The 24,395-nt window shown below is 45.6% G+C and overlaps 1 protein-coding gene across 2 annotated transcripts in view; it reads right to left on the reverse strand.

Moving 5' to 3' along the window:
* Positions 1-531: 531 nt before the first annotated feature.
* Positions 532-24,395, reverse strand: part of jak2a (Janus kinase 2a) — a 61,069-nt gene continuing 37,205 nt past the window's right edge. Inside the window, exons 16-26 of one of the 2 annotated variants that reach the window (XR_013794772.1) lie at positions 23,429-23,580; positions 22,962-23,112; positions 22,754-22,887; positions 22,367-22,421; positions 21,413-21,547; positions 21,187-21,311; positions 20,931-21,103; positions 4,490-4,607; positions 3,033-3,146; positions 1,321-1,830; positions 711-1,281 (exon numbers count right to left, since the gene is read on the reverse strand). Coding sequence is in view for 1 of the 2 variants with exons in the window: in XM_079587202.1 (XP_079443328.1) it covers positions 1,720-1,830; positions 3,033-3,146; positions 4,490-4,607; positions 20,931-21,103; positions 21,187-21,311; positions 21,413-21,547; positions 22,367-22,421; positions 22,754-22,887; positions 22,962-23,112; positions 23,429-23,580 (1,268 nt within the window). In the remaining variant the exon portion in view is untranslated. Of the gene's footprint in view, positions 1,831-3,032; positions 3,147-4,489; positions 4,608-20,930; positions 21,104-21,186; positions 21,312-21,412; positions 21,548-22,366; positions 22,422-22,753; positions 22,888-22,961; positions 23,113-23,428; positions 23,581-24,395 lie in introns of both variants that reach the window. The other variant, XM_079587202.1, reaches the window with a different exon arrangement.

Below are 24,395 nucleotides of genomic sequence, written 5' to 3' on the forward strand. Positions count from 1 at the left end.
GCTCTAACCCTAACCCTAACCCTCAGCGCTCAAAGCTCTAACCCTAACCCTAACCCTCAGCGCTCAAAGCTCTAACCCTAACCCTAAGCGCTCAAAGCTCTAACCCTAACCCTAACCCTCAGCGCTCAAAGCTCTAACCCTAACCCTAACCCTAAGCGCTCAAAGCTCTAACCCTAACCCTAACCCTCAGCGCTCAAAGCTCTAACCCTAACCCTAACCCTCAGCGCTCAAAGCTCTAACCCTAACCCTCAGCGCTCAAAGCTCTAACCCTAACCCTAACCCTCAGCGCTCAAAGCTCTAACCCTAACCCTAACCCTCAGCGCTCAAAGCTCAAGCCAGAAAAAGGGAACATGCTCACATTTCTGCACTTTAATCTTGAGGAGTAAATATGCCAGGAAGCCCGACACAACTTTATAGTTGTGTATCGTTCTGTTTTTGCAAATGTTGTTCTTTTGCAGTTTGCTCATTATTCATTTTGATATAATTGTTCAGTTTACTTTTATATTGTTTTACTTATATTTATTTGTATTTAAATGTTTGAGGTAATTTTAGTTCATTAAAAAGTTATTAAAGTTACTAAAAGGACAAAACTGAAGTTTGTTTCTTTTTTTAACCTGTTTCTCTTGTAAAATAACAATATCGTGATAATACCGTATACCGTGATAAATGCTCTCTCAATTAATCGCAGCATGAAAAAGTGATACCGGCACATGCCTAGTAAACACAAACTTTTATTTTGGTTTTCGATGAATCGTTACAGCCCTAAGCGTCTGACACGCTCAGTCATGAATGTGGACTTCCCATATCAACTTCCTGTATTTGATATGTACAATAAGCAGAATAATCGAAACAAAAATAAAACTAAGTTGAGATGTTAGTAAGAATGCCAGTGGAGTCCGAAGACTGAAGGGTGAAGACGAACACTAGAGGGCGCGCGGGACGCGAGCGCAAGCGTCTGGAGGAGGACATGACGAGGCGGGACGGGAGTGGGTGTGGCTCGTGTCTCCTGGATTATGGAGAGGGCGGAGCTACACTGGGACCCGCCACCAGGGGGCGAGTGTGTGTGTGAGTGTGTGTGTGAGTGTGACATGCTAGAACAGACCTCGTTCTCACACACACACACACACACAAGCACTGTTAAAGCTCCACAGCGCCACCTACTGCACACTCCGCCAGAAACACGCGATCTCCCGACACGGATCCTGCAGATCGGATCAAGATGGGCAAAACATCTGTAAGATACAGTGATGATCAGCAGAGTATTGACTCTGAACTGAACGTCTCACACTCTCACACACACACACACACACACACACACACACACACACACACACACACACACACAATGTACATGCACCAATATTTCAAATCAATACGAGGCTCACATAAACTCCTGCATTATTATTGCTGTACACACACGTGCCGTTTAAAGACCTTCAGTCTGAATCTCTTGAGCCCATAAACACTAGCGTGCGCACGCATCTGGTTCGTCACACACACACACTCAAACACACACACTCACTCACACACACACACACACACTCACACACACACACACTCTTCTGGAGAAAGTTCAGTCCTGACCCGGATCAGCTGTGAGATGTTCTGACCCGGATCAGCTGTGGGATGTCCTGACCCGGATCAGCTGTGGGATGTCCTGACCCGGATCAGCTGTGGGATGTTCTGACCCGGATCAGCTGTGGGATGTCCTGACCCGGATCAGCTGTTGGATTCCCGGTCCTGGATGGCGTGAACTCTCTGAGTGAGAGCTCTGAATGTGGGTCGATCACTCGGCTCTGCGGCCCAACACTCCTTCATCAGCGCCTGGATCTGCAGGAGAACCGCAGCAGAACCGGAGCAGAACCGGAGGAGAAGCACAGGAGAAGCACAGGAGAACATGATAATCTGGAGATTGGGTCGAGGGCTTCAGTGGCAGTGGTGCTGGGCGGTACACCGGTGTTGTTATTGTCATGATGTGGGTTTTTAATCTAGCGGTGTGTGTGCTTTAACAGCGCTAGTAGCGCGCGCCACTGTGTGTGAGAGGGTGTTCCCTGTTCATTGGTGATGCTCAGGTGTGTGTGTGTGTGTGTGTGTGTGTTACTGAGAGGTTAAACTATCACTGATCGCTGTCTAATTATATCACAGCGTTTCCTAGTGATGCACAGAATATTCGGCCGAAAGACTTTTATCAGCGAAACAATACGGCCGAAGGGAATTGGAATTGCGGTGGAATTGCGGTGGAATTGCGGTGGAATTGCGGTGGTTGCGCCTGATAAATCCACCGCGCGTCCACATAAAGCCTCTCATGGCTTGTTGCGCTTACGGTCAAATACACATGAAACATGTCACTACGTTCGTCTTGCCGCATGTTCACACATAAACGCATCGGTTATGTCCGCGCTGTCAACGCTAACGCATGCGGTGTTCTTCAGTACAGTTACTACACAGTCATGGCCATGTGCAATGCTACTAATAATCGGCGTAATGTCTTTCGGTGTTTTGGTTTTCGGCCTTGGTTTCGGCCATGAATTTTCATTCCGGAGCGTCCCTAGTGTTTCCCACACACTGGTTCCCAATATCACCTGTGCCGCCACTCACAGACTCCAGACGGCTTCGCGGTCGCTGAATAAACATGAGCACGCTTCAGGCAACACGGGGTTCAATATGAGCGTTTCTGAAGCGAACTGACGGTCTTTAGAAAAGTTTCAATGTTATTTTAATTTAATCTTAAAGCAGCGTTTATGAGCCGTTACCGTGGGAACCGCAGTTTCTGCCACTACAGCGCCTCCTGCTGGAGCTCTTTATAAACACCGCTAACCTGTAACACTAGCGTGGGATTGTTCTCCAATACTCACTCATGACAGTACCGCAGTATCCCTCTCTCACTCAGAGCATGTGCTTAACACACAGGCCAGCTTGAAAACCGCCACATGCCGTGAAGCCGGTATCATTTAGAAAAATACTGTGATATAAATGTCTGGCGATACCACCCAGCACTGGTGTACGGATTGTGAAGGTCAGTGAAGGCTCACCTCAGCAGGACACCCCTCTGGAGACGGCAGCCGGTAGTTCCTCTTCAACAGGTCGATCAGGTGATACACGATCATCTGCCCCTGTTTGTCCTCGCCCATCTGCTCCATAAACACCTGGAGACGCAACACACGCCAGCGTTAGCCTGAGGAGCCGCAACACACACGCCAGCGTTAGCCTGAGGAGCCGCAACACACACGCCAGCGTTAGCCTGAGGAGCCGCAACACACACACCAGCGTTAGCCTGAGGAGCCGCAACACACACGCCAGCGTTAGCCTGAGGAGCCGCAACACACACGCCAGCGTTAGCCTGAGGAGCCGCAACACACACGCCAGCGTTAGCCTGAGGAGCCGCAACACACACGCCAGCGTTAGCCTGAGGAGCTGCACAACACACGCCAGCGTTAGCCTGAGCTGCACAACACACACGCCAGCGTTAGCCTGAGGAGCTGCACAACACACGCCAGCGTTAGCCTGAGCTGCACAACACACACGCCAGCGTTAGCCTGAGCTGCACAACACACACGCCAGCGTTAGCCTGAGGAGCCGCAACACACACGCCAGCGTTAGCCTGAGGAGCTGCACAACACACACCAGCGTTAGCCTGAGCTGCACAACACACACGCCAGCGTTAGCCTGAGGAGCCGCAACACACACGCCAGCGTTAGCCTGAGGAGCCGCAACACACACGCCAGCGTTAGCCTGAGGAGCCGCAACACACACGCCAGCGTTAGCCTGAGGAGCTGCACAACACACACCAGCGTTAGCCTGAGGAGCCGCAACACACACGCCAGCGTTAGCCTGAGGAGCTGCACAACACACGCCAGCGTTAGCCTGAGCTGCACAACACACGCCAGCGTTAGCCTGAGGAGCTGCACAACACACACGCCAGCGTTAGCCTGAGGAGCTGCACAACACACGCCAGCGTTAGCCTGAGGAGCTGCACAACACACGCCAGCGTTAGCCTGAGGAGCTGCAACACACGCCAGCGTTAGCCTGAGGAGCTGCACAACACACGCCAGCGTTAGCCTGAGGAGCTGCACAACACACGCCAGCGTTAGCCTGAGGAGCTGCACAACACACGCCAGCGTTAGCCTGAGGAGCTGCAACACACGCCAGCGTTAGCCTGAGGAGCTGCACAACACACGCCAGCGTTAGCCTGAGGAGCTGCAACACACGCCAGCGTTAGCCTGAGGAGCTGCACAACACACGCCAGCGTTAGCCTGAGGAGCTGCACAACACACACGCCAGCGTTAGCCTGAGGAGCCGCAACACACGCCAGCGTTAGCCTGAGGAGCTGCACAACACACGCCAGCGTTAGCCTGAGGAGCTGCACAACACACGCCAGCGTTAGCCTGAGGAGCCGCAACACACACGCCAGCGTTAGCCTGAGGAGCCGCAGATCTGCATCAGCACACACACACACACACACACACACACAGAGCTCAGGGTCACTTACGGCTGGAGGACTGCAGCTTTTGTCACTGTATGTAAAGAGTTCATAGAGAACGACTCCGAAACTCCAGACGTCTGACGCCACGCTGAACTTGCTCTCAGTCAGAGACTCCGGGGCGTACCTTCATCACACACATCATCATCATCAACACATCATCATCATCATCTTCATCATCAAAACATCATCATCATCATCTTCATCATCATCATCAACACATCATCAACATCATCATCACATCATCATCTTCATCATCAACCAACAAACATCATCATCATCACATCATCATCAACATCATCATCATCACATCATCATCTTCATCATCAACCAACAAACATCATCATCATCACATCATCATCAACATCATCATCATCACATCATCACATCATCATCATCAACCAACACACATCATCATCATCAACATCATCATCATCACATCATCATCTTCATCATCAACCAACACACACACATCATCATCATCAACACATCATCATCAACATCATCATCAACATCATCATCAACACATCATCATCTTCATCAGCAACGGTGAGCGGCGAGGGTGAACGCGACGGTGAGCGGCGAGGGTGAACGGCGAGGGTGAGCGGCGAGGGTGAGCGGCGAGGGTGAACGGCGAGGGTGAACGCGAGAGTGAGCGGCGAGGGTGAGCGGCGAGGGTGAACGGCGAGGGTGAGCGGCGAGGGTGAGCGGCGAGGGTGAGCGGCGAGGGTGAGCGGCGAGGGTGAACGGCGAGGGTGAACGGCGAGGGTGAGCGGCGAGGGTGAGCGGCGAGGGTGAGCGGCGAGGGTGAACGGCGAGGGTGAGCGGCGAGGGTGAGCGGCGAGGGTGAGCGGCGAGGGTGAGCGGCGAGGGTGAACGGCGAGGGTGAGCGGCGAGGGTGAGCGGCGAGGGTGAGCGGCGAGGGTGAGCGGCGAGGGTGAACGGCGAGGGTGAGCGGCGAGGGTGAGCGGCGAGGGTGAGCGGCGAGGGTGAGCGGCGAGGGTGAGCGGCGAGGGTGAGCGGCGAGGGTGAGCGGCGAGGGTGAGCGGCGAGGGTGAGCGGCGAGGGTGAGCGGCGAGGGTGAGCGGCGAGGGTGAGCGGCGAGGGTGAGCGGCGAGGGTGAGCGGCGAGGGTGAACGGCGAGGGTGAGCGGCGAGGGTGAGCGGCGAGGGTGAGCGGCGAGGGTGAGCGGCGAGGGTGAGCGGCGAGGGTGAGCGGCGAGGGTGAGCGGCGAGGGTGAACGGCGAGGGTGAGCGGCGAGGGTGAGCGGCGAGGGTGAGCGGCGAGGGTGAGCGGCGAGGGTGAACGGCGAGGGTGAACGGCGAGGGTGAGCGGCGAGGGTGAGCGGCGAGGGTGAGCGGCGAGGGTGAGCGGCGAGGGTGAGCGGCGAGGGTGAACGGCGAGGGTGAGCGGCGAGGGTGAGCGGCGAGGGTGAGCGGCGAGGGTGAACGCGACGGTGAGCGGCGAGGGTGAACGGCGAGGGTGAGCGGCGAGGGTGAGCGGCGAGGGTGAGCGGCGAGGGTGAACGCGACGGTGAGCGGCGAGGGTGAGCGGCGAGGGTGAACGCGAGGGTGAGCGGCGAGGGTGAACGCGACGGTGAGCGGCGAGGGTGAGCGGCGAGGGTGAGCGGCGAGGGTGAGCGGCGAGGGTGAGCGGCGAGGGTGAACGCGACGGTGAGCGGCGAGGGTGAGCGGCGAGGGTGAACGCGAGGGTGAGCGGCGAGGGTGAGCGGCGAGGGTGAGCGGCGAGGGTGAACGGCGAGGGTGAACGCGACGGTGAGCGGCGAGGGTGAGCGGCGAGGGTGAGCGGCGAGGGTGAGCGGCGAGGGTGAGCGGCGAGGGTGAGCGGCGAGGGTGAGCGGCGAGGGTGAGCGGCGAGGGTGAGCGGCGAGGGTGAGCGGCGAGGGTGAGCGGCGAGGGTGAGCGGCGAGGGTGAGCGCGACGGTGAGCGGCGAGGGTGAACGGCGAGGGTGAGCGGCGAGGGCGAACGCGAGAGTGAGCGGCGAGGGTGAGCGGCGAGGGTGAACGGCGAGGGTGAGCGGCGAGGGTGAGCGGCGAGGGTGAGCGGCGAGGGTGAGCGGCGAGGGTGAGCGGCGAGGGTGAGCGGCGAGGGTGAGCGGCGAGGGTGAGCGGCGAGGGTGAGCGGCGAGGGTGAGCGCGACGGTGAACGGCGAGGGTGAGCGGCGACGGTGAACGGCGAGGGTGAGCGGCTAGGGTGAGCGGCGAGAGTGAACGCTGGCGCGGTTAGCTGCCGCTACTCTCCGGCCCCTTTTTATATTGTTTTGTAGTTAATATCTACTGTCTCTGATTCTTTTAGCTGATGCACTCTGCCTGATCTCACGCGGTTTTAACTGACATTAGATAAGTCGTAGTCTGACTACGGTAGTTACACTGCCATACGATAGGACTATTCTTTGCTAGTCTGGCTTAGCACCGGCACCGGCAACAATGTGGATCAACAGGATGCTTGTATGGTTTGTGCTCTCTTGGACTGCCCTGTTTTTCCTCTGGCTCCAACGATAGCGATACGCCAGTACACTGCGGCTGAACTCATGCAGCTCAGCGATCACTTGTTTGATCCACCGTCGGCGCAGCATCGATGTCTGGGCTCTGCTCGTCATACCCGTCGGAAGTATATCCATCGTGGATCTGGACGAAGCTGTCATGTTGACGACTCCAAAGCAATACACTCTGGTCCACTACTCGTCATCCTCCCAAGAGCGCCACACGGAAAGTTGACCACAGTGTCATTGCCAGCCTAGCCAGCTCGGCTAACGGCTAAATCCAGCACGACTACACCAACGTCAGCTTCGGACCGTTTAACATCTGCTCTCTGACAAACAAGGGTCCTCTTCTCCAGGATCTGCCGAGCGATCGCAAGTTAGATTTTATGTGTCTGACTGAAGCATGGCAACAACCTGATGACTTTCCACAGCTTAATGAATCCACTCCCCGGGTGTGTTCACATCTGTCAGCCTCGTGACTCCGGCAGAGGAGAGGTCTCGCCATAATATATATCGCCAGAAGTGGAAATCTCACCCGTTTCTGTTCCTTCTCACGGTTCATTTGAATCCATCGCCCTACAATTGAATTGGCCCTACTCCAACTATAGTAGCAACTGTCTATCGTCCACCCAAGCCCAATACTGACGTTACGAATGAATTTGCTGCTTTTCTCACATTGATTTGTTCTCTCTCCCTAATGTTATACTTCTGGGGGATGTACATATGGACAATACCACTAATGCTATACAAGGGAATTTACATCTTGCCTGGACAGTTTTGGATTGGCGCAACATTCACTCACTCTAAAGGCCATGTTTTGGACTTTTTAGGTGTTCAAGCACGAAGTGCTGAAAACCTATTGTAATTGTACCGATTTTTATTAGGTGTTCAAGCACGAAGTGCTGAAAACCTATTGTAATTGTACCGATTTTTATTAGGTGTTCAAGCACGAAGTGCTGAAAACCTATTGTAATTGTACTGATTTTTATTATTATTATTCTCCTGTAAAACGCATCGTGCAGCCCAAACCGTAAGTCCTAGAGACTTGAAACTTTGCCAATGGGTAGTACAAAAATCGAGGAGAGGTTATCAAAATATGAGCCCGATTGGCCCATAGGTGGCGCTATAGCAGCAAATACGCGAAACTGGTCATATCTCCTAGACCGTATGTCCCAGCCTCAAGTGTCTTATATCATTGGAAAGCTGGACTCCTGAAGAACAAAACGTATATCTCCGATTTTATTTCCGGTAGGGAAAATTTTCCGCCATTTTGAATTTAGTCAAAAACCTACTTTTGCGAACTAGTCCCTGGTTTTTCACCCGATCGGAACCAAACCAGTGCAGAAATGTTCTCTGGATTCTGAAGATGAATAATGATCGAAAAAAAAATGCATTTTTAAATCGGAGTCGCTAGGAGGCGCAAAATTAACGTTGTGGGAGGAGCCTATTTGACTAAAATGCCAATAACTCGAGAACTAAATGAGATAGCTTCACCAAACTTGGTATACATGTGTAGGAGGTCATTCTGAGGTCACGATTAAAAAAACGCGTCGATTGGCCACATGGTGGCGCTATAACACAGAAAAAACATATAAACACCTGACCGTTTGTCTGATTGACTTAAAATTTGGTATGCAGTGTCTTGGCCCAAGGCCCCATGTATGTGTAAAAGGATATTGGCGTATCTCAAAAAACATGGCCGCCATTGGCCAATGAAGTTGAATCACCTATTAGACAAGGTTAACGGAGGCCAATCAGAACGAAACTCGGTGGGCGTGTTCAACTCATGGCCCCAGAGGTCTGTAAGAGTTTTGAAAGAAATCGGACACTAGTTGGCGCTAACGAGTTTTAAGGCTCTGTAATCACGTGGTGTTACAAATATCGTCACAATATGCATATCATTTGATAGACCTCCTCATGCTGAACATATTTGCCTCAAGAACCAATGCTGTCAATCAAACCGTTTATTAAATATTCACAAATATGTTAAAAACCTACTTTTGCGAACTAGTCCCTGGTTTTTCGCCCAATCAGAACCAAACAAGTCTAGGACAATTCTCTGGACTCTCTAGATCAATAATTATTGAAAAAAAGTTGAACTTTTGCATTTGGGTGGCTGTAACAGGGTCATTTAAAAAAATGGGCGTGGCAAATTACACTCAAAAGCCTATAAATCCTAAAAAAAAACTCAGAACTTCACGAAAATTGGTGGGCATAAGATTCATAACATGGTCAGGAAGCATGCAAAGTTTCATGGAGATCGGGCGAAATTAGTCTCTATAACAGTTAAAAAAGATGAAAATGATATGAATAACAGCACATTAAGACAATAAGTGGTATCATACTGCCCCCCTGCTGTCATTTCATCATACTACTCCCTAATATTGTTATACATTTCATATTTAGACTTAAAAAAAATCAGTATTTTAACATTTACAATCACATTTTATCAAAATTCATCTATTGGAGTATTACTATTGACAATTGTGTCACATTGAGAACTGGGAATTGTAAGTGAAAGTGAAACGGAGGCCGCCATTTAGGCCACGCCCCCCCCCCAGTACAAATTCACTCATATCTCGAAAACGGAAAGTCGTTGCGCGCTCAAATTTTGATGGTAAGGTCCTCTCCAGGCTTTTGATCGAAATATATATTCGCGGAGCTCGGGAACGCCCCCCCGCGAATGTCGAATTCGCGAGACGTCCGACTTTGAACGGCTGTAACTCCCGACCCAGACCACCCCGATCCTTGTGGAATAGCTTGTTGGAAAGGGCCCGTCCTCACCTAGATTCGATTCGATTTTGGTGCGATTTGGCCCGGGCATTCCCGAGATATAAGCCAAAAAAGGATTGCATTTGAACGGGAATAACTCCCGGCCCCAATCGCCCACCAACACCAGGATGGTCTCATTACACAGGGCCCCTCGAGCACTATCTAAGCTCCGAGTTTCAGATTTTTTCGTCTTCTCGTTCCCGAAATATAAGTGAAAAAAAACAATTTCCATTCATTCATTCATTCACTTCAACTGTAAGATGGAGGCTGTACCACTGTTGTCCACTAGAGAGAGCAGCAGGATTATATTTGTAATCTTTATATCAGCTTTCAGCATTTGCTAACAAACAAATGCTTAAAGCTATATATTTGTTATTTTGATGGACGTGTAAGCATGCATAATGGAGTTAACATGGAAAAACTGGTAAAAACCAAGACTTGTAAAATGAAAGTGAGCCAATAAGTGGTCTTCTACTGCCCTCTGCTGGACATTCGACTTATTAATAGTCTTTTCACATGTGCTTTTGCATTCATATATTTAGACACTAATATATCCCTTATATATTAGATCCCTTATATAACAATTACTATTATAACACAATCATATTTTGTCAGTTGATCACTTCATTTGTTCTGATGCTTCACATAATTGCTAGCAACGTGGTAAATCATAGTTATTAAAGCTAGAAAGATGGTAAATCATAGTAAATAGGGTAAATCATGCTAGAATCCTGGTAAATCATTCTAGAGTGTGGTATATCATGGTAAATCAAGGTAAACTAAGATAAATCATGGTAAACTATGGTAAATCATACTGGAACATGGTAAATCATGAAAAATCACACTAAAATGTGGTATATCATGGTAAATCATGCTAAAACATGGTCTATTCCATCTATGATGTCAGTGGTTAAATGCTTGCTACATAAAACTTAATGTCTTTTGATGCTTAACTGCCTTGACTGCCTTGACTGCCTTAAAAGCTTGAACACCGCTAAATGCTGCTAGCAGCTTTAATTAGGTGTTCAAGCACGAAGTGTTGAAAACCTATTGTAATTGTACTGATTTTTAGGTGTTCAAGCACGAAGTGCTGAAAACCTATTGTAATTGTACCGATTTTTATTATTATTATTATTATTCTCCTGTAAAACGCATCGTGCAGCCCAAACCGTAAGTGCTAGAGACTTGAAACTTTGCCACAAGGTAGTACAAAAATCGAGGAGAGGTTATCAAATTATGAGCCCGATTGGCCCATAGGTGGCGCTATAGCGCAAAAAACTAAAAAATCACACTCTTTTGCTTATATCTCAATAACCCTTTGTCCTAGACTCAAGTGTCTTATATCATTGGAATCCTTGGCTCAAGACGAAGAAAATATCGCGGAGGTTTTTCATTTCCGGTATGCAAATTTTTCCGCCATTTTGGATTTTGTTCAAAACCTACTTTTGCAAACTAGCCCTAGGTTTTTTCACCCGATCGGAACCAAACCAGTGCAGAAATATTCTCTGGAGTCTGATAATCAATAATTATTGAAAAAAAGTTCGATTATCGATTAACGGTCGCTAGAGGGCGTAAAATTAACATTGTAAGCGGAGCCTATATTACTAAAACGCCTATAACTCAAGTAGTAAATGAGATAACTTCACCAATCTTGGTACACATGTGTACAAGGTCAATCTGAGGTCACGATAAAAAAACTGCGTCGATTGGCCACATGGTGGCGCTAAAACACAGAAAAAACATATAAACACCTGACCGTTTGTCCGATTGACTTGAAATTTGGTATGCAGTGTCTTGGCCCAAGGCCCCATGTATGTGTAAAAGGATATTGGTGTATCTCAAAAAACATGGCCGCCATTGGCCAATTAAGTTGAATCACCTATTAGACAAGGTTAACGGAGGCCAATCAGAACGAAACTCGGTGGGTGTGTTCAACTCATGGCCCCAGAGGTCTGTAAGAGTTTTGAAAGAAATCGGACACTAGTTGGCGCTAACGAGTTTTAAGGCTCTGTAATCACGTGGTGTTACAAATATCGTCACAATATGCATATCATTTGATAGGTCTCCTCATGTTGAACATATTTGCCTCAAGAACCACTGCTGTCAATCAAACCGTTTATTAAATATTCACGAATATGTTAAAAACCTACTTTTGCGAACTAGTCCCTGGTTTTTCGCCCAATCAGAACCAAACAAGTCTAAGACAATTCTCTGGACTCTCTAGATCAATAGTTATTGAAAAAAAGTTGAACTTTTTCCTTTGGGTGGCTGTAACAGGGTCATTTTTAAAAATGGGCGTGGCAAATTACACTCAAAAGCCTATAAATCCTTAACAAAAACTCAAAACTTCACAGAAATTGGTAGGCATATGTGTCATAACATGCTGAAGAAGCACGCCGAGTTTCATGGAGATCGGACCATATGTGGCGCTATAACTGTTAAAAAGCTTTGAAAACCATGTATTCCCTATGGTGACTTGCCTGTATTGGCTGTAAATGGTATTTTCCATCTCTGTAATCACGTGGTGTTAAAAACATCCACATAATATGCATATATTTTGATAGATCTCCTCATACTGAACAACTTTGCCTCAAGAACCACTACTGTCAATAAAATTGTTCATTAAATATTTGCTATTATGTTAAAAAGCTACTTTTGCAAACTAGTCATATTGACATAAGTGGTTTAATACTGCCCCCTTCTGGTCACTTGGTCATACTACTCACTAATATTGTTCTATAATTCATATTTAGACTTTATAAAATCACTATTTTAACATTTACAATCACATTTTGACAAAATTCATCTATTGGAGTATTACTATTGACAATTGTATCACACTGAGAAATGGGAATTGTGGAAGTGAAAGTGAAACGGAGGCCGCCATTTAGGCCACGCCCCCCGCAGTACAAATTCACTCATAACTCGAAAACGGAAAGTCGTTGCGTGCTCAAATTTTGATGGTAAGGTCCTCTCCAGGCTCTTAATCGAAATCTATTGTCGCGGAGCTCAGGAACTGGTATTGCAGCCTCAGCTAGAGGCTGCAATACCAGTGTTGTCCACTAGAGAGAGCAGCAGGATTATATTTGTAATCTTTTTATCAGCTTTCAGCATTGACTAACAAACAAATGCTTAAAGCTATATCTTTGTTATTTTGATGGACGTGTAATGTGTGTGTAAGCATGCATAATGGAGTTAACATGGAAAAACTGGTTTGGTTTAGTGCAAAATACTGGTAAAAATCAAGACTTGTAAAAGTACATGTTAAAAGACTATTAATAAGTAGAATGTCCAGCAGAGGGCAGTAGAAGACCACTTATTGGCTCACTTTCATTTTACATGTATATATTTAGACACTAAAAAATCCCTTACATAACGATTACTATTATAACACAATCATATTTTGTCAGAGTTTATCACTTCATTTGTTCTGATGCTTCACATTATTGCTAGCAACATGGTAAATCATGGTAAATAGGGTAAATCATGCTAGAATGTGGTGTATCATGGTTAATCATCCTGTAACATGGTAAATCATCCTGTAACATGGTAAATCAAGGTAAACAAAGATAAATCATGGTAAACTATGGTAAATCATGCTAGAATCATATTAAATCAAACTAGAATGTATTCAATTGTTGTAAATCATGCTAGAACAAGGTAAATCATGGTGAATCATACTAGAACTTGGTATATCATGGAAAACTATGGTAAATCATACTGGAACATGGTAAGTCATGGTAAATCATGGTGAATCATACTAGAACATGGTAAATCATGGTAAACTTTGATAAATCATGGTAAACTATGGTAAATCATGCTAAATGTATGGTAAATTGTAAATCATGGTAAATGGACTTTTCTATCTATTATGTCAGTGGTTAAAAGCTTGCTAAATACAACTTAATGTCTTAAATGCTTTAATGTGCTCAAAGGCCTTAAAGGCTTGAACACCGATAAATGCTGCTTGCAGCTTTAATTATTATTATTATTCTCCTGTAAAACGCATCGTGCAGCCCAAACCGTAAGTGCTAGAGACTTGAAACTTTGCCACAAGGTAGTACAAAAATCGAGGAGAGGTTATCAAATTATGAGCCCGATTGGCCCATAGGTGGCGCTATAGCGCAAAAAACTAAAAAATCACACTCTTTTGCTTATATCTCAATAACCCTTTGTCCTAGACTCAAGTGTCTTATATCATTGGAATCCTTGGCTCAAGACGAAGAAAATATCGCGGAGGTTTTTCATTTCCGGTATGCAAATTTTTCCGCCATTTTGGATTTTGTTCAAAACCTACTTTTGCAAACTAGCCCTAGGTTTTTTCACCCGATCGGAACCAAACCAGTGCAGAAATATTCTCTGGAGTCTGATAATCAATAATTATTGAAAAAAAGTTCGATTATCGATTAACGGTCGCTAGAGGGCGTAAAATTAACATTGTAAGCGGAGCCTATATTACTAAAACGCCTATAACTCAAGTAGTAAATGAGATAACTTCACCAATCTTGGTACACATGTGTACAAGGTCAATCTGAGGTCACGATAAAAAAACTGCGTCGATTGGCCACATGGTGGCGCTAAAACACAGAAAAAACATATAAACACCTGACCGTTTGTCCGATTGACTTGAAATTTGGTATGCAGTGTCTTGGCCCAAGGCCCCATGTATGTGTAAAAGGATATTGGTGTATCTCAAAAAACATGGCCGCCATTGGCCAATTAAGTTGAATCACCTATTAGACAAGGTTAACGGAGGCCAATCAGAACGAAACTCGGTGGGTGTGTTCAACTCATGGCCCCAGAGGTCTGTAAGAGTTTTGAAAGAAATCGGACACTAGTTGGCGCTAACGAGTTTTAAGGCTCTGTAATCACGTGGTGTTACAAATATCGTCACAATATGCATATCATTTGATAGGTCTCCTCATGTTGAACATATTTGCCTCAAGAACCACTGCTGTCAATCAAACCGTTTATTAAATATTCACGAATATGTTAAAAACCTACTTTTGCGAACTAGTCCCTGGTTTTTCGCCCAATCAGAACCAAACAAGTCTAAGACAATTCTCTGGACTCTCTAGATCAATAGTTATTGAAAAAAAGTTGAACTTTTTCCTTTGGGTGGCTGTAACAGGGTCATTTTTAAAAATGGGCGTGGCAAATTACACTCAAAAGCCTATAAATCCTTAACAAAAACTCAAAACTTCACAGAAATTGGTAGGCATATGTGTCATAACATGCTGAAGAAGCACGCCGAGTTTCATGGAGATCGGACCATATGTGGCGCTATAACTGTTAAAAAGCTTTGAAAACCATGTATTCCCTATGGTGACTTGCCTGTATTGGCTGTAAATGGTATTTTCCATCTCTGTAATCACGTGGTGTTAAAAACATCCACATAATATGCATATATTTTGATAGATCTCCTCATACTGAACAACTTTGCCTCAAGAACCACTACTGTCAATAAAATTGTTCATTAAATATTTGCTATTATGTTAAAAAGCTACTTTTGCAAACTAGTCATATTGACATAAGTGGTTTAATACTGCCCCCTTCTGGTCACTTGGTCATACTACTCACTAATATTGTTCTATAATTCATATTTAGACTTTATAAAATCACTATTTTAACATTTACAATCACATTTTGACAAAATTCATCTATTGGAGTATTACTATTGACAATTGTATCACACTGAGAAATGGGAATTGTGGAAGTGAAAGTGAAACGGAGGCCGCCATTTAGGCCACGCCCCCCGCAGTACAAATTCACTCATAACTCGAAAACGGAAAGTCGTTGCGTGCTCAAATTTTGATGGTAAGGTCCTCTCCAGGCTCTTAATCGAAATCTATTGTCGCGGAGCTCAGGAACTGGTATTGCAGCCTCAGCTAGAGGCTGCAATACCAGTGTTGTCCACTAGAGAGAGCAGCAGGATTATATTTGTAATCTTTTTATCAGCTTTCAGCATTGACTAACAAACAAATGCTTAAAGCTATATCTTTGTTATTTTGATGGACGTGTAATGTGTGTGTAAGCATGCATAATGGAGTTAACATGGAAAAACTGGTTTGGTTTAGTGCAAAATACTGGTAAAAATCAAGACTTGTAAAAGTACATGTTAAAAGACTATTAATAAGTAGAATGTCCAGCAGAGGGCAGTAGAAGACCACTTATTGGCTCACTTTCATTTTACATGTATATATTTAGACACTAAAAAATCCCTTACATAACGATTACTATTATAACACAATCATATTTTGTCAGAGTTTATCACTTCATTTGTTCTGATGCTTCACATTATTGCTAGCAACATGGTAAATCATGGTAAATAGGGTAAATCATGCTAGAATGTGGTGTATCATGGTTAATCATCCTGTAACATGGTAAATCATCCTGTAACATGGTAAATCAAGGTAAACAAAGATAAATCATGGTAAACTATGGTAAATCATGCTAGAATCATATTAAATCAAACTAGAATGTATTCAATTGTTGTAAATCATGCTAGAACAAGGTAAATCATGGTGAATCATACTAGAACTTGGTATATCATGGAAAACTATGGTAAATCATACTGGAACATGGTAAGTCATGGTAAATCATGGTGAATCATACTAGAACATGGTAAATCATGGTAAACTTTGATAAATCATGGTAAACTATGGTAAATCATGCTAAATGTATGGTAAATTGTAAATCATGGTAAATGGACTTTTCTATCTATTATGTCAGTGGTTAAAAGCTTGCTAAATACAACTTAATGTCTTAAATGCTTTAATGTGCTCAAAGGCCTTAAAGGCTTGAACACCGATAAATGCTGCTTGCAGCTTTAATTATTATTATTATTCTCCTGTAAAACGCATCGTGCAGCCCAAACCGTAAGTGCTAGAGACTTGAAACTTTGCCACAAGGTAGTACAAAAATCGAGGAGAGGTTATCAAATTATGAGCCAGATTGGCCTATAGGTGGCGCTATAACAATAAATTGCGCGAAACTGGTCATAACTCCTAGACCGCATATCATAGACTCAAGTGTCTTATATCATTGGAAAGCTGACCACCTGACTTAAAAAATGTATATCTCCGATTTCATTTCCGGTATGCAAATTTTTCCGCCATTTTGAATTTTGTCAAAAATCTACTTTTGCAAACTAGTCCCTGGTTTTTTGCCCGATCGGAACCAAACCAGTGCAGAAATGTTCTCTGGAGTCTGAAGATCAATAATGATCGGAAAAAAGTTGAATTTTCAAATCGCGGTCGCTAGGGGGCGCAAAATGAACGTTGTGGGAGGAGCCTATTTTACTAAAATGCCGATAACTCGAGAAGTAAATGAGATAGCTTCACTAATTTTGGTACACATGTGTAGGAGGGCAATCTAAGGTCACAGTAAAAAAAGTCGCGACGATTGAACACTAGGTGGCGCTGTAACATGAAAAAAGCATAAAAAGGCCTATGACCACCTGACCGTTAGTCCAATTGACTTGAAAATTGGTATGCAGTGTCTTGGTCCAAGGCCCCATGTATGTATATGAGGTCATTGGCGTATCTCGAAAAACATGGCCGCCATCGGCCAATGCATTTGAGCACCTATTAGACAAGGTTAACGGAGGCCGATCGTAACGAAACTCGGTGGGCGTGTTTGACTCATGGCCCTAGAGGTCTGTAAGAGTTTTGAAAGAAATCGGCCACTAGTTGGCGCTAACGAGTTTTAAGGCTCTGTAATCACGTGGTGTTACAAATATCGTCACAATATGCATATCATTTGATAGGTCTCCTCACGTTGAACATATTTGCCTCAAGAACCACTGCTGTCAATCAAACCGTTTATTAAATATTCACGAATATGTTAAAAACCTACTTTTGCGAACTAGTCCCTGGTTTTTCGCCCAATTAGAACCAAACCAGTCTAGGACAATTCTCTGGACTCTCTAGATCAATAATTATCGAAAAAAGTTCAACTTTTGCAATTTTCATATGAGTATAACGAGTCATTTAGAAAATGGGCGTGGCAAAATACACTCAAAAGCCTATAAATCCTAAACAAAAACTCAAAACTTCACAGAAATTGGTAGGCATATGTGTCATAACATGCTGAAGAAGCACGCCGAGTTTCATGGAGATCGGACCATATGTGGCGCTATAACTGTTAAAAAGCTTTGAAAACCATGTATTCCCTATGGTGACTTGCCTGTATTGGCTGTAAATGGTATTTTCCATCTCTGTAATCACGTGGTGTTAAAAACATCCACATAATATGCATATATTTTGATAGATCTCCTCATACTGAACAACTTTGCCTCAAGAACCACTACTGTCAATAAAATTGTTCATTAAATATTTGCTATTATGTTAAAAACCTACTTTTGCAAACTAGTCATATTGACATAAGTGGTTTAATACTGCCCCCTTCTGGTCACTTGGTCATACTACTCACTATTACTAATATTGTTCTATAATTCATATTTAGACTTTATAAAATCACTATTTTAACATTTACAATCACATTTTGACAAAATTCATCTATTGGAGTATTACTATTGACAATTGTATCACACTGAGAAATGGGAATTGTGAAAGTGAAACGGAGGCCGCCATTTAGGCCACGCCCCCCGCAGTACAAATTCACTCATAACTCGAAAACGGAAAGTCGTTGCGCGCTCAAATTTTGATGGTAAGGTCCTCTCCAGGCTCTTAATCGAAATCTATTGTCGCGGAGCTCAGGAACGCCCCCCCGCGAATGTCGAATTCGCGAGACCTCCGAATTTGAACGGCTGTAACTCCCGAACCAGACCACCCCGATCCTTGTGGAATAGCTTGTTGGAAAGGGCCCGTCCCCGCCTAGCTTCGATTCGATTTTGGTGCGATTTGGCCCGGGCATTCCCGAGATATAAGCCAAAAAAGGATTGCATTTGAACGGGAATAACTCCCGGCCCCAATCACCCACCAACACCAGGATGGTCTCATTACACAGGGCACCTCGAGCACTATCTAAGCTCCGAGTTTCAGATTTTTTCGCCTTCTCGTTCCCGAAATATAAGTGAGAAACCAAATTTCCATTCATTCATTCACTTCAACTGTAAGATGGAGGCTGCAATAACACTGTCGTCCACTAGAGAGAGCAGCAGGATTATATTTGTAATCTTTTTATCTGCTTTCAGCATTGACTAACAAACAAATGCTTAAAGCTATATCTTTGTTATTATGATGGACGTGTAATGTGTGTAAGCATGCATAATGGAGTTAACATGGAAAAACTGGTTTGGTTTAGTGCAAAATACTGGTAAAAATCAAGACTTGTAAAAGTACATGTTAAAAGACTATTAATAAGTAGAATGTCCAGCAGAGGGCAGTAGAAGACCACTTATTGGCTCACTTTCATTTTACATGTATATATTTAGACACTAAAAAATCCCTTACATAACGATTACTATTATAACACAATCATATTTTGTCAGAGTTTATCACTTCATTTGTTCTGATGCTTCACATTATTGCTAGCAACATGGTAAATCATGGTAAATAACGCTAGAAACATGGTAAATCACAGTAAATAGGGTAAATCATGCTAGAATGTGGTGTATCATGGTTAATCATCCTGTAACATGGTAAATCATCCTGTAACATGGTAAATCAAGGTAAACAAAGATAAATCATGGTAAACTATGGTAAATCATGCTTGAATCATATTAAATCAAACTAGAATGTATTCAATTGTTGTAAATCATGCTAGAACAAGGTAAATCATGGTGAATCATACTAGAACAAAGTAAATCATTATAAATCATCCTAGAACATTGTAAATGTAAATTGTAAATACTGGAACATGGTAAATCATGGTAAACTTTGATAAATCATGGTAAACTATGGTAAATCATGCTAAATGTATGGTAAATTGTAAATCATGGCAAATAGACTTTTCTATCTATTATGTCAGTGGTTAAAAGCTTGCTAAATACAACTTAATGTCTTAAATGCTTTAATGTGCTCAAAGGCCTTAAAGGCTTGAACACCGATAAATGCTGCTTGCAGCTTTAATTGGATTTGCTTTTGGGTTTGCTGCTCTGGTGTCACGCCTCATGGTTGCGCTGCGGCTGACCTCGCCATTTCTGATGTTCATTTCCTTTAGAGTTAACTTAACACTGTCCAAAATAAAACTGCCACGTGTCATTTCATTTAGAAATATTAAGGACATTAATCCAAACACTCTCCTTACTGAAATTGACTGCCTCTCCAGTATATAAAAATATATTTTTTTTTCTTTAATCCTCCCTTGTTTGGCCGTAATCTGGAACACCTTTATAAGAAAACTGGACTCGTTGTGCACCAAGAAATGTACAAAAAACATATTTTTCATTACAAGGATTCTCTTTCTACAGCCAAACCCAACTATTATGCAGATATAATCAGTTCAGGCGAAGGTAACACCAGAACCCTGTTCTCCATGGCCAACAACATACTACGACCACCGGACTCTATTATGTCTCATTTATATTCATTTGCTTATTGTAATTCTTTAAATTCCAAAGTACACAAGATTCACCAGCAATTGACTATTAATACCTCTCACAGTTTGTCTTTTTCAGCTCCCATGACACCACCTTCTTGTTCATTTCCAAGTTTCACGCTTCCTTCTGTTGCTGAAGTATTAGGCATTATTAGAAATTCGAAACCAACTACTTGTCCGCTTGATCCTCTTCCTACCATCTTAGTAAAAGCCTGCTTACCCTCTCTTTCTTCCCGAATAACTAAACTTACTGTACCTTCGGCTCTAATGACCACTGGGGTTTAGAGCCTTCAGTCGCTCAGCCCCTCGTCTCTGGAACTCTCTTCCACCAGATATCCGGAACATTAATTCACTTTCTATTTTTAAATCCCGCCTGAAAACTCATCTTTTTAAACTGGCATATCCCACATGATCTATCTTTCTTAAATCTTTGTTTTTAGTTATGTACCCTGATTGTTTGATTTTATTGATTTATAACTGTATTGTATTAGTATGTTTTGTGAGGTGACCTTGAGTGCCCAGAAAGGCGCCTATAAATAAAATGTATTATTATTATTATCATCAACATCACACACATCATCATCATTACATCATCACACACACATCATCACACACACATCAACGATGCTGATCTCACTCATAAGGCAGCATGTGATGAGTAGTGACGCTCACCAGAATATGGGGCTCTCTCCGGGCTCGCGGACCGTGTAATACTCCTTATCCTGAGGGAGGACTTTAGTCAGGCCGAAGTCTCCGATCTTCACGTGAAACTCACTCTCCACCAGGATATTCCTCGTGGCCAGATCTCTGTGGACATAACGCCTCGACGCCAGGTAGTCCATCCCCTACACACACACACAGATGGACACGCGTCACGCTCACCGTTATTCTTAATGTAAATGAAGAGTGTGTGTGTGTTAAACCTCACCTTACAGATCTGAGCTGCGTACAGCAGGAGCTTCATGTGGTCGAAACGCTCCTTGTTTTTTGAAAGATAATCTCTCAAACTACCGAACGGCAGAAACTCCATGACCAGCCGCAAGTTCTTACGACCTGCAGAGAGAGAGTGTGTGTGTGAGGGAGAGAGAGTGTGTGGGAGGATGAAGAGAGAGACGTGTGTGCCGCCTCAGGACCAGCATGCATCAGTCTCTCACCTGCGCTGTAACACACGCCCTTGTATTTGACGATGTTGTCGTGTTGCAGTGATCGCAGGATCTCGATCTCCCGCTCAAAGTCGCGCAGGTGTTCAGCTGAGCTGTGCTGAAGCTTCTTCACCGCCACCACCTCACCTGTGAGGAAGAGTGATGAAGAAGAGTGAGGAGGAAGAGGGGGAGTGATGAAGAAGAGGAGTGAGGAGGAAGAGGGGGAGTGATGAAGAAGAGGAGTGAGGAGGAAGAGGGGGAGTGGTGAGGAGTGATGAAGAGGAGGGGGAGTGATGAAGAAGAGGAGTGAGGAGTGATGAAGAGGAGGGGGAGTGATGAAGAAGAGTGAGGAGGAAGAGGGGGAGTGATGAAGAAGAGGAGTGAGGAGGAAGAGGGGGAGTGATGAAGAAGAGGAGTGAGGAGGAAGAGGGGGAGTGATGAAGAAGAGGAGTGAGGAGGAAGAGGGGGAGTGATGAAGAAGAGGAGTGAGGAGGAAGAGGGGGAGTGATGAAGAAGAGGAGGAAGAGGGGGAGTGGTGAGGAGTGATGAAGAGGAGGGGGAGTGATGAAGAAGAGGAGTGAGGAGTGATGAAGAGGAGGGGGAGTGATGAAGAAGAGGAGTGAGGAGGAAGAGGGGGAGTGATGAAGAAGAGGAGTGAGGAGGAAGAGGGGGAGTGGTGAGGAGTGATGAAGAGGAGTGAGGAGGAAGAGGAGTGGTGAGGAGTGATGAAGAGGAGGGGGAGTGATGAAGAGGAGTGAGGAGGAAGAGGGGGAGTGATGAAGAAGAGGAGTGAGGAGGAAGAGGGGGAGTGGTGAGGAGTGATGAAGAGGAGTGAGGAGGAAGAGGAGTGGTGAGGAGTGATGAAGAGGAGGAGTGAGGAGGAAGAGGAGTGGTGAGGAGTGATGAAGAGGAGGAGTGAGGAGAAAGAGTGAGGAAGAGTGAGGAGGAGTGAGGAAGAGCTCTCACCTGTGCTGTCCTGCAGCGGGTCGTAGCGGCACTTCTCCACGCTGCCGAAGTTACCCTGTACACACACACACACACACACACACACACACACACACACACACACACACACACGTGTTATAAAATTTAGATTCCTCTTATCGATTCCTTTGTGAGCATTACATTATGACTGTAATATTCCTGCCGTAAGTGTTCTTTCGCCTGTTGATTTCTGTTCATGATATTCAGAGACAATCACATGTTCTGCAATAAGACTCGATCTGAATATCATCCAAGGTTCTTTTACCTTATTGGAATCAAAATTAGGAATCGATAAGGAGAATCGGAATCGTTAAAGCTCAAACGAAACCCAACGCTAGTCATGATGATGATGATGATGATGAGGTTCACCTTGCCCAGCAGCTGGAGGAAGATCAGGTGCCGGGCCTCAAACTGAGTGGGCTCCTGACTCTCAAAGGCTCCAGCGAAACCCAGCGGCCGGTTCCTGCTGGGAAGCGTCTCGCTCTCCACCAGCAGCTCGTAGTCTGAGGAGCACAGGAACGCAGGAGTCAGCGCGGCGCTAGCTCACGTCTGGTGCGCGCGCGTGTGATTCGCTCACCTGGCGTGAAGAGGCTGTTGAGGTCTCGGATCACGGCTCTGAACGAGGGCCGGTGCAGCGGCTCGTAGTCCATGCAGCTGTTGATTACGCTAGCCAGTTCGGTCCACTTCGGCGCCGGGAGCTGGTGCTTATCCTCGTAGAACAGCAGCTTCTGTAGGACAAAGACCGTTAGCTGCAGCCAATCACGCGCAGCACAGAGAGAGCGAGAGCCAATCACGCGCAGCACAGAGAGAGCGAGAGCCAATCACGCGCAGCACAGAGAGAGCGAGAGCCAATCACGCGCAGCACAGAGAGAGCGAGAGCCAATCACGCGCAGCACAGAGAGAGCGAGAGCCAATCACGCGCAGCACAGAGAGAGCGAGAGCCAATCACGCGCAGCACAGAGAGAGCGAGAGCCAATCACGCGCAGCACAGAGAGAGCGAGAGCCAATCACGCGCAGCACAGAGAGAGCGAGAGCTTGCTTCACCTTGCAGGAGTCGAGGGCAGCGAGCGGATGTTCTCCTCCACAGTAGATCTCCCACAGCGTCGTGCCGAAACTCCACTTATCCGCCGCTAGACTCAGATTCCTGCTGTCCTGCACACACTCCGGGGGAACCCACGGGATCCGCTCCAGCAGAACTACACACACACACACACACACACACACACACACACACAGTTAGAGGAACCCACGGGATCTGCTCCAGTAGAACTACACACACACACACACACACACACACACACACAGTCAGAGGAACCCACGGGATCTGCTCCAGTAGAACTACACACACACACACACACACACACACACAGTCAGAGGAACCCACGGGATCCGCTCCAGCAGAACTACACACACACACACACACACACAGTCAGAGGAACCCACGGGATCTACTCCAGTAGAACTACACACACACACACACACACACACACACACACAGTCAGAGGAACCCACGGGATCTGCTCCAGTAGAACTACACACACACACACACACACACACAGTCAGAGGAACCCACGGGATCCGCTCCAGCAGAACTACACACACACACACACACACACACACAGTCAGAGGAACCCACGGGATCTACTCCAGTAGAACTACACACACACACACACACAGTCAGAGGAACCCACGGGATCTACTCCAGCAGAACTACACACACACACACACACACACAGTTAGAGGAACCTCACGGGATCTACTCCAGTAGAACTACACACACACACACACACAGTTAGAGGAACCCACGGGATCTGCTCCAGTAGAACTACACACACACACACACACACAGTCAGAGGAACCCACGGGATCTACTCCAGCAGAACTACACACACACACACACACACACACAGTCAGAGGAACCCACGGGATCTGCTCCAGTAGAACTACACACACACACACACACACACACACACACACAGTCAGAGGAACCCACGGGATCTACTCCAGCAGA

Source organism: Phoxinus phoxinus, assembly GCF_949152265.1.
Source record: "Phoxinus phoxinus genome assembly, chromosome: 17".
NCBI lineage: Eukaryota > Metazoa > Chordata > Actinopteri > Cypriniformes > Leuciscidae > Phoxinus > Phoxinus phoxinus.